This window comes from Varroa destructor, unplaced genomic scaffold (genome assembly GCF_002443255.2).
Source record: "Varroa destructor unplaced genomic scaffold, Vdes_3.0 BEIS01000007.1, whole genome shotgun sequence".
Lineage (NCBI taxonomy): Eukaryota > Metazoa > Arthropoda > Arachnida > Mesostigmata > Varroidae > Varroa > Varroa destructor.
This window is the reverse complement of record NW_019211460.1, coordinates 34,784,236-34,803,311: the sequence shown is the minus strand read 5'-3', so window position 1 is coordinate 34,803,311 and position 19,076 is coordinate 34,784,236. Positions and strand designations below refer to the sequence as shown.

General features: G+C 41.6%; 2 protein-coding genes and 1 long non-coding RNA gene across 10 annotated transcripts; 2 read left to right on the top strand and 1 right to left on the bottom strand.

Moving 5' to 3' along the window:
- The first annotated feature begins 56 nt into the window (after nucleotides 1-56).
- Nucleotides 57-5,906, top strand: LOC111254343 (uncharacterized). Its single transcript, XM_022815059.2, has 7 exons — nucleotides 57-293; nucleotides 516-788; nucleotides 2,456-2,683; nucleotides 3,659-3,919; nucleotides 4,280-4,882; nucleotides 5,106-5,312; nucleotides 5,716-5,906. The coding sequence occupies exons 1-7, from the start codon at nucleotides 57-59 to the stop codon at nucleotides 5,770-5,772; spliced, it is 1,866 nt and encodes a 621-aa protein (XP_022670794.2). The 3' UTR covers nucleotides 5,773-5,906.
- Nucleotides 5,907-6,624: 718 nt separating this feature from the next.
- LOC111254377 (uncharacterized) lies at nucleotides 6,625-17,530 on the top strand. Of its 8 annotated transcripts, none has more exons than XM_086974514.1 (10): nucleotides 10,798-10,956; nucleotides 11,547-12,283; nucleotides 12,528-12,979; nucleotides 13,606-13,765; nucleotides 14,044-14,224; nucleotides 14,367-14,708; nucleotides 14,869-14,946; nucleotides 15,039-15,387; nucleotides 15,541-16,690; nucleotides 17,095-17,530. In XM_086974514.1, the coding sequence occupies exons 1-10, from the start codon at nucleotides 10,889-10,891 to the stop codon at nucleotides 17,373-17,375; spliced, it is 3,798 nt and encodes a 1,265-aa protein (XP_086830640.1). In that variant the 5' UTR covers nucleotides 10,798-10,888; the 3' UTR covers nucleotides 17,376-17,530. The 8 variants fall into 8 exon arrangements, with proteins under 8 accessions (XP_086830641.1, XP_086830640.1, XP_086830639.1 ...); XM_086974513.1 differs by having other exon boundaries at nucleotides 15,487-16,690; XM_022815138.2 differs by adding an exon at nucleotides 16,872-16,950 and having other exon boundaries at nucleotides 15,039-16,690; nucleotides 17,095-17,233.
- Nucleotides 13,487-19,031, bottom strand: LOC147754632 (uncharacterized). Its single transcript, XR_015316696.1, has 2 exons — nucleotides 18,872-19,031; nucleotides 13,487-13,846 (listed from the first exon to the last, which is right to left on the bottom strand). It is a non-coding gene; the product is annotated as an uncharacterized LOC147754632 (long non-coding RNA).
- Between the last annotated feature and the right edge of the window lie 45 nt (nucleotides 19,032-19,076).

Sequence of the window (19,076 nt, the reverse complement as noted above, 5' to 3'; positions counted from 1 at the left end):
AGGATCGTGCTGAAAGTATTGCCAAACAAAGCCGCCACGATTACGAGCGCGTCAATATGGAGCTGTCGACGTTGCGCGAAAGTATCCAAAGTCGGCATGAGGCGTACACCAACGAAAAACTCGAGTTTCAAAACTACATACATGAAGTCGAAGGTAAGGTGAAACGACTACAAGAAAGCGAGGTTGAAAAACAGAGGTTGCGGCAAACTTTAAAGGAGTGCGAGGCACAGATTGATGACTATAAACGTAGCGAGCGAGCTCACAAGGAAGAGAAGGAGCGTCTAAAGACACGCGTGAGTCCCCAATCGTAATTATAGCACTTTTATCGATTGTTCTGGATATATACGTGAAATTTTGTGAATTTTTTCTTAATTTCTTTACTTAATCTCTATGGACAGTTCTCAGTATCAATAATACCCTGCAATAGCCCTGTGCACATACACAGATTATGTGTAATAAATGTCTTCAAATGAAAAACCGTCATGTGATTTAACTACATGTGTTTTCTGATTTAGAACGATGAATTACAGATGAAATTGGGAGAGATGGAACGCACCGAACGAAGTTTACGCACATTGCAGGCAGGTAACACACAGGAAAGTAGCGAACTTAGGGCCAAATTGCAGCATTCAGGACATGCACACAAGGCCGAAGTGGCAGCGCTTCGCAGCGAGTACGAAGGCAAACTCGACATTATCGCAGGCGAACTTGACTCTATGCAAGGCCAAATCATCTCCCTGGCGAAAGAGCGGGATAACCTAAGAGAACAGCTTGAAGAAGCCAAGAAGGTATTGGTCATTCTGACAGATAAAATAATTCTGCCATCTGGGCCGCAAATAGATACGTGCTAGTTTTTCAGTTTTATTGGGCTCGCTTTCCGATAAAAAGTTTTTGGGTAACAGGCGAGAGGTCTTTTTTTATTTTTTTTCACGACTCCCACCCAGACTCTTCATTTAACCATACTACAGATAGCATAAGTAACTACCCGCTTGTCTCCGCAGCCTATCCTGCGTGTTGGCTAGCTGCAATCCAAGAAGTTATTATTTTTCCCTTATGTCGCCCGGGCTAGAAGGTCTCCCTTGCGCGACGTGACGTGCGAATGGGTAACGAAAGAAGGTAACAAAGCCCTTCATCCTATTGAGGTGAAAAAGCATCCCGTGTGGTATCGTGTATTGCCTTTTACGTGGGCAAACACCCTACATACTTGCAGTGCGTGCTGAGCCGTGTCCTTGAAGCCTCCTGTGTCAAGGAAGCGGCCTGGCTACACACCTTCGGTGAAGTTATGGTTGTCCACTGAAAAGCTGCAGGTGCACAATTTTATTCAAAATAAAATGGAAAATCTAATTGAAAGCTTCTGGCTCATTATGGTTTACTTATAACAAGAGATGAAGTGGCATAGACTATTGGCCTTTTTTATGTACAACACTGGCAAGAGACACAAAAAAATTTTTTCAAAAAAAAATCCAAACAAAGGACGAGGTCCAAAAACGTCATGAGAAGTTCTTTTCTAAGCGTCTGCGGCGGCTTGAGTCTTACTCCAAAAAAATTAGCCTGTAAATCTCAAATCGGAACCGAGCGATCTATATGCTGAATAGCTGGTCCTCAGTTGGGCCTCCTAATCTTGGCTTTAAAATCATCGCGTATTGTTTGGGTAATAAGACCTGTTTGAATCAGGGAGTGCCTAGAGACAGCAAGGGGTTGCTATACTTATCGTCTTTTCTACTGTTTCATTATAGTAGAAACATGCGTCAATAACGAAATTTGGACTGAAATCACATTTGTGCCCGTTCGGTGAGAAGGCGAACATGCTACTACTACCTAAATGATCACAATGGCCAAAAGCGTGAAAAATAGGGAAATTCAAGATAATTTTCACTTTTGGCAGAATTAACGTGCAACTAAGGGGTAGTCTTCCATTTTTCGCACATAACTTAGGTCTCATTAAAAAATAGTGGACTTCGGCTGATATATTCTGTCGCAGTTATCACTTTGTCAGAACATTGCCTTATCATTCGTTTTATCCTCTGGTGACATTCCTTAACGAAATCTAGTTATTTGTAAAGTATGAAGGTGGCTTGGGTGTTCGATACACATACGCCAGCATGTTGACAGCATGAAGACTACATACCGTGAAGAACGTATTTTGAATCTGCTAAAAGAAAGAGTAACCGAAAAGAGTGAACATCTATAAATTTTCCTGTGCCAGAATTTGAGCTGCTTTAATGACATGTCGCGCGGATATAATTGCTAACCTAATTACCCCATAATCTTTCCTTACTTAACAGGCAATTATTTACTATCGGCCTGTTCCTCAAGCACTATTATTCAAATTACAGTATTTCTCACAGTAAAGAAAAGAAAATTAGCACAACAATGTTATGATTATGATTCGATAAGTAGTTGTTAATATAGTTGTTGTTTACATTTTGCTTTGCCCGTGTTTTCTGGTATTTAGGAACTAAATCGGCTAAAAGGCAACGCTGTGCGCGATGAACGCATAAAGAGCCGAGAGGCCGCAGAACATGCGTTCAAGAAGATGGAGGAACTTCGTTTTCAAGCTCAGGAAATCAAAAACCAACTAGATTATGCACTTTCAGAGAACAGGAAAATGAGAATTCAAATAGATGCAGACAAATCATCCTTCGAAATTCAAGTGGCAACTTTAAAGTCTAAACTTAACCAGGTAAAAATCGAAATAGACGGAGCTTACAGGGTAATTGATCAGATTGGATGAAAGTATCTACATGGAACCAACAATCTGAATCAAGTTATGTCCATGTACCGATACAAATATCCCCTACGGACGTTTTATTCCGATCTTCACAAGGCTTCGGGCTATAAATCAGTTTTAAGATATCCCTTTTTTTTTAGTAAAGAGTGGTATAGTACGTGAATCAAAGTTTATATGGCCGGTATAGTTTATTCCACTGTTAATGTGAGTGTTAGATTGGATTCCCATGAGTTCTTGTTCTGGCGCACATGACACATACTCAGCCATCCCTGGACTATTTCGAAGCGCCATCTTGCTAAAGCACACTTGAGCTGCCCCTTCGACAGTATCAATTCAAGGAGTCGAGCAAACAACCATTTGTACTATTGATTATTGCATCTGATGGATCTTTGAACATCATTTCGTGATAAATCAAAGATGGTCGGCTGCTTTACTCTTTCGCAACAAGCATCTATAAAATTGTTCGCTTCAGTGGCCTTAGGGAATGCCTGTCTAATTTCTACAGCATGTCATCCCTCTCTAAGGTTTTTGTAAACGATAACTGACATGAGACGTCGAGTTGTGCCGTTCATAGAAGCTTAAGGCGTTCATCAAAAAAAGAAGATCTTGGGACCAGAGAATGCCCTCTTGGCTCTCTTGTACAAGTTTAGTAGCTTCTAGTGTTCCACTTTTTTTGAAAGACAAACCTTGATTTCGTCCATGTTTTTCTACATGTTTACGTCCGTTACGTTTCTACATGTACGTTTGGAAGAAGCCTTCTTGCATTGCCACAGATGTCTAAGAGATAACTTTTTGAAAATAACATAAATATAAAGGGATACATTTATTACTCCAGTGCTGCAATGGAATAAAATGAAGAGGCATACTTTACTCACATACTAAACAAAAGCTTATTCATTTTTCTCCTCGTTAATATTAATATATCAGTATGAGGAGGCCAAGCTGTTGGAAACATCTCGCGGCAGTAACAAACTGTATGCGAAAACACGGCTCGAGTTGGCCTGGGAGAAGGAACGACAAGATCAGCAAAAGGTCCTTCATGATGCCCAGAGGATCTTGCGCGACCTCAAAGAACGTCTTCTGCGCGCTGAACATGAGCGTGAGCAGCACCGTGAGCTTCTCAATAAACAAATGCAGAAGCAGATGAGCGAGCTTAGCGAAGACCAGATTACGAAAGAGCTTCTTGACGTAAGTATCCTAATCTCTGTCTACGCTCGTCTCCTCGATAACTAGACTTGCCTAATTAAATAAGATCGCATAACTGGAGAAAATCCGACTTCTACAAATCCGAATAATTTGAATCAGGAATCGAAACTTTGACTGCATCCAATTCTTTAACCTTCTCATAGCTATGTCAACCATTTGGATACTCTCGAATAAACTCGGTGGAGATTTGTACGCTTATTAATATGTAATGTGTTGTTGGTCCATGTTGAAGATCCAGAAATGCACTTAGCCTAGCAACGCATGCGAAGTGTGCGTCTGAGCGTGTGGGTCTGGAAGAATTTTTCGGTATATGTCTAATGGTGTAAATTCTATTTCATGCAGTTACAAGCTGAATTGGACGAAGCCAAAGAGAACATGCGTCGTCTGCGACACCACTATGAGCGTTCGAGGAAAGAACGCGAGCGGCTCACGAATGAGCGCGACGAATATAGAGCGAAGACCCTATGCATGAATGAGGTACACTCAGAGACAAGTCACATGGCTCAAGACTTCGCTCGGCTAGTCGAAATGATTCAAGCCGACGGGGATTCAGCGAAATCGCGGCCATTGCGACCAAATAATCGCGAGCAAATTCGGGCTGAGCTACAAAAGCTTGTTGGTCGAATGGAATCCATTACGAAACTGACCTCGCCAGCGGCACAGATTGCTCGGAACCAATCATTCAAACGTGCTGTGAGCGCGTCAGACGTCAGTCAGGCATTACCATTCATCAGGGCACCTCCACGCACCAAATCGAAGAAAGCAATGTCACTTGGACAGGGCTTTGGTTCTGATCAGAAGCTTTGGGCGGGTTCGGGCGACAGCCTCGCATCAGGTATTTCTCCAGCTGGGTCGCAAACTTCTTTACAGCGACATGCCACTGGCTACGATAGCGATGCCTCTATTGTGTCAGCACCGGCTCACCATTATGGCAAACCTGGGGTGGTAAGCTCGCTAAAATCTAATAATAACATTCAGTATATAGATATCTATATAAAGGGCTAACAGCAACAAATATATCTGTTTCAAGGCGTATAGAAAGGTAATTGAAGTTAGTAGCCCTAATTTTCAAAAAAATAATAGGAAAATAGAGGCCATAGGACAGCTGATTTCAAAACTAATGTGTATGACTAATGAAATTTAACGAAGCTTTATGTTTCGATTGTAGAGCTTTGATTCAGACAACGATTTGAATCAGGTGTCGGATTCCGAAAGTTTACCTGGCCACAAAATCGTACGTAAGAAAACTCTCAAAGAGCGTATTATGGGAATGAAGTCGTCGATGTCAAGGTTGGACGTTACACCTGATCGAGAATGTAGAGCCGGCTCGCTGTCTCGCACATCATCAAGCGAGGCACCTAAAAGTGTCCTTAAGGTACGTATACCTGAGAAATGGGACTTCAGCATTTGAAGAACAAAGTGACTTTAAAAAAATAGAAAAAATAAACCTTTGAAGTAGTCCAATATCGGCTGGGCACTAAATGGGATAGTTAAACTCGATCACTGCTAACATTGAGGTTATGATATGACCCATGATATGATTGTTATGTGGGAGAGGCATATATATATATATATATATATATACTTGCATCGATTCTATGCTTTTTGTACGCTTAATTACATTGTCGCGTTCGAATAATAATTAGATGGTACCTAAAATCATCGAAAATTTAGATTGTCGTGCGGAAAAAATTGGTCCCATCAGCTGGTAGATTACGATGACGTCATTTGTTATTGTTGGTCGTTTCACAATGAATAGACTATTTGTTTGTTTTCAGTACGCTACCCCAAAACGGACCGGTTCAAATAGCTCCTTTACTGAGACTCAGGTTTAATTAAAACGATTGCTAAAATTATGGATTTTGTTTAAAAGCTCTATCGTTCCATAAATGGCTTCTGCAACTGTATATAATTACTACTACTTTATTGTAAATAATCTGTGTAGAAAATAAACTCTAGTTAAACTTTTCTCGAGCCGAGTGTTTCTATACGTATGCATGCTGGCGTGTTCCTTTTCGGTAGCTACTGTTCTAGAAACGTCTGCTGTGCGAGCACTCTCTCAACAGTGTTTAGAAAAAAATTATTCCGCGCAGGACAACTCTAGTGTATATGTACGATTCTAAGAAAGAAATGGTATAATGGACTTCTGGTCGGTGGCATTAGGTCTACCCAATGCTAGATGAACACATATTCGCGAAGTGCCTAAAGTTACTTTGCAGGTTGAGAACAGAAGCGGTCGTTTCATGCACAAGAACTCATCCACAGACAATCATTGAAGTAGGTCACTTTGCTGAAAACGCTTTTTGCATGATACATGCAAATGTGACTACACATATAGTATTTTACATGCCGTCCGACTGACCTCGTCCGACGTCGAGTGAGCGCTTCAAGCTCGAGGCGAACAGAGACAACGATCGCAGACGCAACACAAATCAAACGGAGTTGACAAAGTCACCAGCCGAAGCATGCGGCTACTGACAGAATAATATCTTGTAAATGCGACATTGGACATGTGTACGTATGTTGTCAGAATGTTAACAGCTTAATGTATCCATCGTTGAATCCCAAGAGCATGGAAATAGAGGTTGTTTCATGGAAGAAAGGGCAAATCAAGGCGAGGGCAAAACGATAAGCGGTTCTGGCATCGGACGGATCACATCTGGTCGCCTTACTACTGAAGGCAGAAAGTGTATCGACAAGAATGTTCCTTGGTACCTATTAATAGTAAATCAGCTCACCTGGTTTGTATTTTTCATAAAAAAAGGCTCTAGATGGAACTGTCTAACGTTTAAAGTGGAAGCAGAAAACAAAAGCGTACGTAATAAGGAAACAGCAAACTGAGTAAGCCTACGATGTTCAGTATCAGTACATTGTATAGTTTATAAGTGTATGCACACGCATTTATTGCTTAGCACTATATGCCATGTCGAGCTGTTGAGTATAATCATCATAACAGCAATGATGAACATGCCGAAATAGTGTTGGCCACTCATCCGTTAGGTCAAGGCTTATTGCACCTGTTGTCCGGTTTTCAAACGAGCACTAGCTTGACTATCCTGATGTAATGGTAAGTTGTCGCTGAACAGTTTTGTTTTAGCGTCTTACGTTATCGACCATCCTATTAGATTTGTTATATTATGATAGTTTACCACAGTAGTTAAAACGGTACGATCTGACGCTGCTTACTCTGTGTGTGATAGCCATGTCTCTATGGGCCGTATGACACTCGATCCATTAGAACGTTGTAGAGGTTTTCTCACTTTATCGGAAATAGTCGTTAGCCAATAACAGCAGCAGCAGTAGTCCATATTGTTTTCACCTTTAACCTAGAGCCCCATACCCTGTATTTCTCGACGACCTATCAGTAGTGAACGGGTTAGGCTAGATACAAGGCTTGACAGTCGAGTACAAGCTTCGGTATATATCCATGACGCAGGTTCAGCTTTGTCAAAGGTAACAACTCTCCTTCTGCTATCACATAAACCCTACCTATAGAACAAAAGCCTGCGACACATTTTAATTTAACATTTTAGTGTTAAACGAGCTCAAAGTAAACTGGAACCGACAGGAGTTTCGATTATATTTTAAAAGCAAGCATCTTATACACAGAAATTGAGTTCGACTACATCACTGTTTCACGAATACGTACAGATTCGTTAATATAGATTCAAAGGCAGTCTTTGTGGTGGTAGACGTACGCGTGCTACCTTGTTAGGCTGCATTTTTAGTGACAGAATTTCCGTTTAAGCCAAGATAGGTTGAAAGCACTTTTGAAGACATACTAAAACTCGTCAATGTTGTTCTCTGGTTTGCTACGTGAGAATTCGGATTGCTATACGTTGGCTTGAAGAAATATATTTTGAAAGCTACAGTTTCACAAACATGTAGTAGACAATGAGCCTGAAGCGCATGCTTTTGCCTTAGACGCCACTGTACAAATAGGCATTTCTACACTTTGTAACCGTGTAAGCTCTTACCGAGTAGAAACGCTAACTCGCTATCAGTACTGACTAACATAGCTGCGATGCGATATTTCTTGCGTCTTTCTTAATATCGCGCTGACACAGCGTACCTAGGATCATATGTAATGTCGAAAGGCAGGTCTGAATACAGCCAGACCGCCTGATATGTACACTGACGCCTTAAATCTAAGCACTATTGTAAAACTTGATGACGATACCGGCTGGCATTACTTTTAATCTAGATTTGAATATGAATAGAGAACTGTCAAGCTGAGCTTCCTACTAAAATTAATTCAGGCGCTTTAAGCATATTGTTACACTTTCATCGCCGTTAGTTACATTATTGCTTTTTATCAGCCCGACAGAACGAGTGCGGATCCGCAGGTACCTAGCCAGATTACCTTTGAAGGTTAGCCACTTATAGCCTAGAAAAATAAAGCACTCGCACATGAGCCTGAGCAGATGTCACCTTACTTATTCCTTCCAAAAATTATGCCTTGCATTTTTTCGCTTTATTATATTATTCTATTTATTTTATTATTATATTCGGGTTATTTAAGACGCTTACCTTTCGTTGGAATGTCATTCTCGCGGAAGCTTCAGTATGGCTGTCTACCTAGAAGAGCTGCGCTTTCGTTATTTCATGACAAACATGTCGTACTAAACTATTCATTTTTCTGCTACGATCCACATTTGGAAAAATGCTCGTACATTAATATACTTCACAGAAAATACTAAATTTCAAAAAAAACAGTACAATTTCTCTTTAATGCATAGAGGTATACAAGGCTTTCGATATTCAACACTTTAATAAATTAATATTACCTAACGTAATTACTGATTGACGTTCTAACCAACGGTATCCCTGCTGTAATTAATAATAAAAGAATCAATCAGATCCAGCCGTAGCTAAACCCGTTTGGCAGCATGATAATGCCCAAACACCGGCTATCTAAAATAGTTGGGAGATTGTTCACTGTACGGGAAAAAAATAGCTACTTTTTTGCTTAAAACTCTAAAAATTAAGCGCATCATATTGAAATTAATTGTCCTCTCCAGCCTTCCTTCCATAAATATATATATATTTTACTTTGATAAAGTTCAAAGGGACTGTTACTCAAAGAATGTTTGATTTCCAGCTGATTGGCGGATAAGCTCGACAACAAATTGTATTGTTTCGGCCTGTTATATCCTGTCCTATTTTCGGAATCATTGAAAAATTACCGAATCAACCTTGTTGTCATGGCATTGACAGTCTAACATTGACATTCGTATGGTGGGAATATACGCAGATTTAACGATACATCATCATTCTCACATACACGCAACAATACAAACGGCAATGATGATGATGATAATACTAACAATAATAACAACAAAATTGGCTCTTTCTCTACTCGGGCAACGAATGTATTTTATTTCGTTTGGTGATATTGGCAGGAAAGCCTCATTGAAACAATCCATTGCCGCTCATTAATATGGGTGTACCTGCTTTACGGGAATTTGATTGTAGTTTAGTGGTGAGATTTTGTAACGTTAATTTTTTATATGAATCTTTTTGCATTTCCTATAAACGGAACTAAGAGCTAAAGAGAACTTATTCTGGATGCAAAGCTTGTCTACAATATGATACGTAGATAGTAGTTCTATCATTACTGTAAAACAGTATCATGCGCTTTCTGCATCTCCCACAGGAAGTTCTCACACGCTGAGTAAGAAAAACACACTTATGAGAGAAAAAATTAGCCATCAGATTTCAGGAAGGGACCTGATAAGGACAGTGGAGCTATAGATCTGCAGTCTGAGGCAATAGGACGATCTTCACGATAGTGGAAAACTCTTTAAGACAATATTTAGAAAGAACGGGAGTGTCAGCTCCATATATTGCAAATATGCGCACCTATGGAGATAATATGTCGCTTAACCGTAGTCGCATATGGGCAAGCTTAGCCATATGCGACGAAAAGAGAATTGAGTGTAAAAAGCTAATGCTACTATGAGGACAAAAAGCATCGACGAACTAGTTGTCTTAACCACAAGTATCAACATATTTGATTAGAAAATTAACCGTACGCTCATTTCTAGCTGCAAATCTCCTTCTTTTACACCAAAGACGACACCCCAGTTATTTTTAATTTTTATACTAAAAGTTGAATCGTGACCTAACGATACCTGGAAACGGTTAACCGAGCTAGTTTTTGTGTAGCATCTAGTAGCAGCTTCTTTTGCTTACATGGGTAACCACTCAATAAGAGAAACCAAGATGAGTGGTCTGATAAATACCGAGTCTATCGCAGCCCACACGCTATTCGGCTTATTCGCTTTTCAGTCGTCTCAGAACAATAGAATGTTTATCTTATACCATTTTTCGGTCTTATTCCCACGTTTTGTTTATATGAATCTGTGTGTCGCGAATGATGCGGATGATGAATAGTGTTTCGTTTTATACGAAAAATATGATTTCTCTATTTTATAGAACTCAACTCGATACGACTCAAAGCAGTAGCATCATTACTGTTTGCATCAGTGTTGACTCGCTGATACAAAATTAAATTGGTCAATAAGCAGAGGCATTTATATATGTGGATTTAAAAACACGTAGATACATTATGCGGATGTGGATCACATTCACCACGTAGCTAAAATCGTATTCAGGAGAAAATAGAGACTTAAAACGTATTATAACGTAAAAGCGAAATCACCATACCGCAGATACTTAATAGACACAAATGTATGTTGCTATATATGGTAATGTGCCGTAGGGTTCCATAATCAACTCCGCGACCACTGGTCTGTGCGAATGTACGCTTCCACTTGCCGCTCTTCATCCAGGTTTGCAACCGCTACGTTATTACAGCCGAAACATTTTTGTCTACGTGAACGGCTGGTATGCCCACCTTTATAAAACGTCAGCGATTTCGGCCTGCTTTCATATAAAAGGCGTGAGAACACAGGAAACGTTAGGCATTTGGGTTACCGGACGTCCGTGATGCTGCCAATCCGTACCGTCTTCTTGGCCCTATGCGCCTCTGTGGCTATCGCCGCCCCCCTCGGCGGGTGAGTGCCGTGCAATAGACGACGCACACATCCAAGTACTGTGCGCCACGGCCACGACGACTAGTGGTCATATCTAAAGTTTTTCATGCATTTCTAATGTTCTCTGCTTTTGACTACAATAGTGTCCTTCACCTGGATTAACCTACAACCACGATAAACGAGGATGATTGGTTACGGTTAAGGTTCAAGCTCTGTCTCCGTTCTCGCTTGCAGGCATTGTTCAGCTGCTTGCTTATACAATGTCTTAATAGTAGAATACAGGTTCCACAGGTTTAGATTTTAAAATACATGCTTGACTTCTTATCTTTACTGCAACTTGCTCTACGACTCCAGTAATCGTTTCGTTGTTATTCACCGCAATTGTCCCTTATACTCTTTGCAAGGAAGAAGTACTCGTAGTATACAGAAGAACCTATCTGTGTTTTTGCAAATCTGTCTCAAGTCCCCTTCCAACGTTAATTACAGTATCTCGAGGCACGGTAGCACGAAAATCTGAATCGGGTATTCTTCACGTCGGGCGAGCTAGTCTAAGCCTGCAGTTACGATGTGAAATACTTTGGTTCCGCTACAGTGCATTGCGATTTTTGCAGCGTTTGCCCCACCACTGGCGATTGCCCGAAGTGCGGTGTTAGCACTGAGGAATTAAAGCAGCTCGTCTGCGGTGCCAAATCTTCCTTCGTTGTTGCCACTGGCGTTGCACAGGACGGCCAATCATGGATGTCTCCTCGCCGTTGGCAGGATATTCTTGGAGCCGATGGCAACCGCTATGCTGTTCAGACATATCCCATCGATGAGCGTCATTGGGAGCCTAAGAACGGCGAATGTAGGAACTACTTCGTGAAACCTGTCTATGACATAACGCGTGGCCAGAAAGCTCAAGCCATCAACACTCCTTCAGTTACTGGCCTGTATATTAATATGGAATGCCGCTGCCCGGAGCTTATCCGTGGTGCTGGATACGCTGTTATTGTCTTCAAGGACCACAAGATTCATCACCTCGATGAGCTCTTGCAGGCTTCCCTTGATAATCAGGTCACCGTGGCTCCCTTGTCCCAAGGCGAATGGATTATTCCCTCTTGCGATGAAGATTTCGATGCCTCCGGCATTGATCAGGAGAAGCTTCCTTCAGCCTTCATAAACGATGAGACAGAGAAAGAGTGCTCTGAAAGGACTATCACCTGCCCCAAGTGCGATATCATTAGTTCCACAGACCAGCTCGAAGGTATTTGCCAGTCTCAGCAAGCTGTGCTCGTTAAACGCATCATGGACGATGTTACCCCCGCTGAGCAGGCTGCTCCTTGGAATATGCCCAAGATTTCTATTTATGGTTAGTTTAGAGGGTTAAAAACAGAAATTACTATTTTAAATTGTTGGTTCTAACAATAATATTAGACCGTCAACAAATAGTTGGTCGAAAATGGAACAATCCATATCACAAACCTCGTAGATAAAATACAATACTGTTTATTTTTATCAACAGCTAAATTATTATACTCTGCGATTGGGTACCATTACCTTAACACAGTCTCATTTACTTCGTTTAATTTCTGTGGATGCTGTTTTCGCGCTAGTGGCAAAGGATAACGCAAAGGCGGACTCTCAGCAGCTTCACATCAAGATAGTTGCCCGTGAAAAAAATTCCTGTATTGGCGGCAAGTTCCGCATCCTCAATGCTTTCACTCCCGACTTCGATGACAACCGCAATCAAAGCTTCCAGCTCGGCCAAGACTGTGAATGTGACTACCTTCGTCACCATACCGGTTTTGCTCTTTTACAGTCTGAGCGCAAACTCTCTGAGGAAGGGATACTTTCCGAAAACGAAAAGATACTCATAATTCCTGAAGGCCAGTACGTTATTCCCTACTGTCAACAAGAGCAGGCTGAAGAGCGTTCCGTGAGTGAAGATGACGATGATGAGCAAAAAGCTGAATGCGATGAGCTTGAGGAGAGCTGCCCCGTATGTGACGAGATCACCCCCAAGATCCAGGAGGCCGTTCAGAGCATAGGCACCTATGTCGTTAAGGTATACTTTCAAAATATGTAAGCTAGATGCACTTTATATAATTAAAAAAAGTTTGTTTAATTGACACGCATTTTTTCATAATTAGTGAAAGGATTCAAAGATGGCATGTTGGAAACTCGGTCATGGTTTATGATATCAAAAGTTAGACGTAGGGAGAGTTATCAAGCCTAAACAAACAATCTTTAGGTATTTGTGTCAATAGCTAAAGATCGAATAGGATTTTTAGATAATAAATCCTAGTAGAGCAACACAGACAGATTTTTTTTGTTGGAATCATTCTCAATAAACTAACAGCACATCTGTATGTTTGTTTCGGAATTCAATTTCTATTATGAGGAATAGCCTCTCTGAGCACAATTAATTCATGCAATAAAAATAATTATTTTATGTTACCAACGTAATTATCAATGTCACCATTATTTTAAAAATGTTCCAATAAGCGATAATGCATGGACACGTGTTTTGTGGCTTTTGAAGTTTTAAGCTTAATAAATTAGGGTGTTGACGTCTAAAATATATACGTATAATTTATTATAAATGTACATTTAAGGTGAGCAGTACATATATAATAATAAGAATAATAACAAAAGCAATTACGTATACACGCACTCGTTATTAATCTACAGATGCAAACCAACCGTCACCTTAAGCCATCTAAAAAAAGCGAAGACGCCAAGTGCGGCGCTGTTCATCTTATTTCTATCTTCAAAGGAGATAACGAGAAAGTTGAGCCTGAGCTTCCCTTCACTCTTCCTGAGAAATGCCGTTGCGATGCTATGTCTGCTTGTAAGTGATACTTAATATTTATTAACTCGTTGGTTAGTTGTCAGCAGGGTATCCATTCAGTTGACTTTTCATTACCTCTGTCTGTAAAAAAAAGCACACGTAGAATACTGAGTTAACTTGTTGTACAGCAATAGCCTCTATAGAAGCTACGATGCAGTTGTATTACCATTTGACTTATCTAGCTCTCATATAGATGATAATGCATTTTTCCATGGCGTTAGATTTTTTCGATAGAACGTGAAAAAGTCACCTTAAATCATGTCAAATATGAGTTTCAGATGGCCGTCAGTTTTACGCTGTTATCAAGAAGGATGCCTTTGGCGGTGAGCGTCTTGAGAAGCTTCCCCTTAATGAAAACGTCTACATTATCAGCTACAACTACCGTTCTTACAGCTTAATCCAGAGGTGGATAGACTCTAGGGAGGAAAATTATGTCAACGACCGTATTGATAACGATGGGTAAGTATTTAACTATTTTGAACTATGTACCTTCTGTCCTCAGCCCGAAAAAAAAACACGAAGCGACTGAGAAATTCCAAAACTGTTTTGCGAGTAACCTTCAATCTGATTCAATGTACAGTATGCATTTTTTTTATTTCAGGTACAACTCCATGGCCCTTCAGGAATTTGGTGGTATCGGACCATCTTACGGTCCTCCTCCCAGTTCTAAGCCTTATGCTGCGCCTCAGCAGCGTATGGGTGGTTACGGTCAGTTCCAGCGCGGCTATGGTGGGCAGGTTAGCCATGGAGGTCAGTCTCAAGGTGGTTACGGCAGTCAACTCCAGAGTAGAGGAGAAGCTCCCGTAAGCTATCAGCCTCTTTACTCGTCTCAGCAAGGCTCACAAGGAGGCTACATGCAGTCTGCCTTGCCACAGTATTCCAACTACGGAATGTACGTTCCTATTGAATATGAACCTACTTACGCCCCTCCGACCTCTCCCAGGTTAGAAGGATGCAATCTACTCCCTGTCTGATAATATAAATGTCTACCTTATAATGTACATCTTCATAGGAGCCAAGCAACACATTAGATGCCTATACGCGAGTATACGAGGTCACTCGTGCTAAACAATATTGTAATGGGGCTTGTTGTCCACTTACAGACAGAGCCTTGTTAGCATAAAAGTAAAGAACGTGGCTGACTTCAGTGAGACTTACGGTGCTCCCTCGTATACTCGCAGGTATGTTGGGTCCTTATTAGAGTACTCAATGAAATAAAATGGACACCTGAAATTATTTGTCAAAACCTAACAATACTTTTTTTTCTATGTAGGCCTCCAAGCGGTTCGGAAAACCAATCTTCTTCCGGAAGCTATAGAGGCCAGTCTATGCCACAGGGTGGCTACCGTGGCCAAATTTTCGGTGGTGAAAGTTACCCTGCATCTCCTCCTTCGCCTTCTTACCACACACCCCCTTCTGCTCCTCCCGCACCTTCCTACCAGCCACCCTCTCTTGCGCCTTTTTACCAGCCATCTTCTCCCACGCCTTCTTACCAGCCATCTTCTGCCGCATCTTTGTACCAAGCACCTGCTCCGGCTTCTCCTGCGCCTTCTCACCAGCCACCCACCTCTGCTCCTCCTATGACTTCTTACCAGCCGCTCTTCCCTACGTCTTCTTACCAGGTACCCGCCCCTGCTTTTCCAACGCCTTCTTACCAGCCACCCCCTTCTGCTTCTCCTGCGCCTTCTTACCAGCCACTTTCTCCTGTGCCTTCTTACCAGCCATCCTCTTCCGCGCCTTCTTACCAGCCACACTCGCCTGTGCCTTCTTACCAGCCATCCTCTTCCGCGCCTTCTTACCCGCCACCCCCTCCTGCGCCTTCTTACCAGCCATCCCCCCCTGCGCCTTCCTACCAGCCACCCCCTTCTGCGCCTTCTTACCAGCCACCTCATTCTGAGCCTGCTTTCCAGCCACTCCTTTCTGAACCTTCCTACCAGCCACCCCCTCTTGAAGCTTCTTACCAGCTTGCTCCTACTGAGGCTTCTTACCAACCACTCACTCACGTTCCTTCTTATCAACCAGCCCCCGCGGAGTCTTCTTATCAGCCGCCTCATTCTGAGCCTTCTTACCAGCCACCTTCTTCTGAGCCTTCTTACCAGTCACCCTCTCCTGTTCCTTCCTATCAGCCACCCTCTCCTGTACCTTCTTACCAGCCACATCCTCCTGCTCCTTCTTACCAGGCATCTCCTTCTACTCTTTCTTACCAACCACCTGCCCCTGTTCCTCCGACGCCTTCGTATCAGCCATCTTCCCCTGCTTCTTCTTACCAGCCACCTGTCCCTGTTCCTCCGACGCCTTTTTTCCCGCCACCCACACTTGCTTCTTCTGCACCTTCTTACCAGTCACCCACCCCTGCTCCTGCTTCCTCTTACCAGCCTTACCCTTCTGCGTTTTTTTACCAGCCACCCGCTCCTGAGTCTTCTTACCAGCCATCCCTTCCTGCTTCTTCCTTCCAGTCACACTCCCTTGCGTCTCCTTACCAGTCACGTTTTTCTGCACCTTCGTACCAACCACCCTCTTCTGGTCCTTCATACCAGCCACTCCCTTCTGCTTCTCCCGTGTCTTCTTACCAGCCATCCATTCTTACTCCTCCTGCTCCTTACCAGCTACCCTCTTTTACTCCTTCTGCACTTTCTTACCAGCCATCCCCCCCTGCTCCTCCTCCGCCTTCTTATCAAGCATTCTCCCCAACTCCTCTTGTGCCTGCTTACCAGGCACCCCCGCCTGCTCCTCCTGCACCATCTTATCCGACACCCCCCCTTGCTTCTGCTGAATCTTCTTATCAAACTCCCGCTCCTGCTCCTGAAGAGAAGGAGTATGGTGGCTCCGCTCTCGCGCCGATGGAATCATCTTCTTACGGACCTCAGCAGCAGGGTGGCTACTCCAGCGCACCCTCTGGAGGTTCATATGGCCAACCGCCAGCCGGTGGGTAGTAAATAAAGCTGATCACGTAAATGCTATTTGAATATAGTCTTTTTTTCTCAAATATAGATAAGAATACAAGAATAGTGGCCACTGTACATATAGACCTATACCAAAATATACAAGTTCTAGTTACATGCTTAAGTTATACAGCGGTGTCCTTCGACGACGAATGCTCTTACAGCTCGCAGAGTTTTCAGCGGTTTGGCTGACAGGCCTTTTTTTCCGTGCTGCAAGACGGGGGAGCTTTTCAATATAGAGAGGTATGTACCCCCTTCTAAAAACTATGCACACACGAATACAAAAAGAAAAATACAAAAATAATTGATTTGAATTTTTCTAAATAAAATTCGATCGTCGAAAGGACACCCGAGTTCATGTACCCGACTCACTCAAATCTTTTACAGATAATGCCGTAACTTCGATTGCTGTGTCCTACTCGATGCCGATCACCATTCCGATTGTAAGCGCCAAGGCCTCCGCTTCAAAGATCGGCGGGCACGGCTCAAGTGACAGCGAGTACGGTAGCGGCGTCAATGATGCTGGCTACGGCAAGACCTCGGGTACTCACGTTGTTGAGACGAAGGTGGAAGCTATCTATACTACCATCGTAGGTATTCAACCTGCAGAACAGGCTCCTTCTGCCGCCCCCTCTCTTGGAGGTTCTGGTGGTCAGGGCCAAGACTAGTCTCAATGTGGTCAGATTTACGGCCAACCGCAGAGTGTGTTTCAGAGTGGTCAAAGTTATGTTCAACCCAAAATGGTCAAAGCAATGGACCGTTGCAGGGTATGTCTCAAGGGTGTCAGAAGAACTAAATAAAAGTGTTGATTAATCAACTTAAATTGACAGCTCATCTTTTGTTGCCGTGTAATAGGTGAGCAGGTACCAATTATGTTTTATTAATCAGGGTGTATTTAATATTATTTTATGTATGAAATCTTTGATTTACGTTCAGCATAAATGTGGAGGTACCATGAGTATATACATTGATCTTTTCTTTACGTTATTATATAAATTAACGCCTGTACTTAACCTCACACTTTTAAGCAACTAATATTTCAATCGATTAATAGCTAAAGTTCGGGCCTTCCACCCTTGATACACGCTCTACAGCTTAATGACAGTTGAGGTGTGCTATTTTGCAAAATTACACATAAATATCATCAGAGATTCATTGGGAGCAGATCACTCAACAATCTATGACAATGTGAGGTTCTATTCTCAACAGTGATGAAGTACCTGTTCACTAGCACAGCATATACCAACATGCATACTTACTTAAAAGGTTTAGAGAAGAAGAAGTTGATAGAAATTATTCATGAAAGCATCATACATAAGAGTCCTTAACGTTTGATAATGGTCATAATATTAAATGTTGCTTGAGGCCTACAATAGATCCGCATTTGAATAATAATGCTACAAAAATATTCAAGAAAACTCCAGAGATCCAAATACTTAAAATTCATTCAAACTTAAAAAAAAAACATTAGAATATCAATTATTTGGAAACATTAACTATTTTCTTAGCCAATTGAACTAAATACGTTAGATAAATATTTTAGCAAATATTTTTATGGCTCCCTATGTTGTACTGCATGTGTCACTTGCAACGGTTCTCCGTTATTAGTTAGACAAGTCTAACAAGACCCTAAACATATCAGCCTTGACGAAAAGACGTTAAAGCATAATATGCTTAAACTTTGGGATGCGAACAATGGTGACTGACCATAATTAACGGATAACTTCTTCATTAGAACTTCAGATGAATCAAAATGATCTAAGCAGTGCTTGAGCTGGGTACGCAGCCGTAGTAAACTTCTACAGTAAATACATTTAAAGATAGTTAGATTAAATTGTAATAGTTAAATACATAGTAGCAGATTATACGTCAAAAAACTCACTCAATCAAAAACTATTCTCTATCGGGAGAAAGTGTGACAGTATTTTTCTATTAAAAAAGTTGAGGGATTTATTTAAAAATGTCTAGTAAAAAATAGTTTGAGTGTCCTTTTTTGCCTACCGAAAGTGATGTTGTTATATGAAGGTTGTTAGGATATCCCAATTCAAGAATATATTATTTATATATAAATCAGATACATCACACTGGGAAGTAATTAAGCTCACAGCAATTTACTTAAAAAAACAGAAAAAGATAAACAATGTTATTAATCAATGTAAGTTACCTTCCATACTAAAATGCATTTTCACAGCTTGCGTTTAATCATTTAAATGCAGATACGGCACGAGAAACAAGTTCCGATTCGACCACTTTCCTCACTCCCATGCCGGGTATATTCTCGAGCTCAAGACTAGCACTCATGTGAATCTCTAAAGGCTGCATAAAGACACGACAACGAACAAAATCAAAAGGATAATCAATGAATTTAA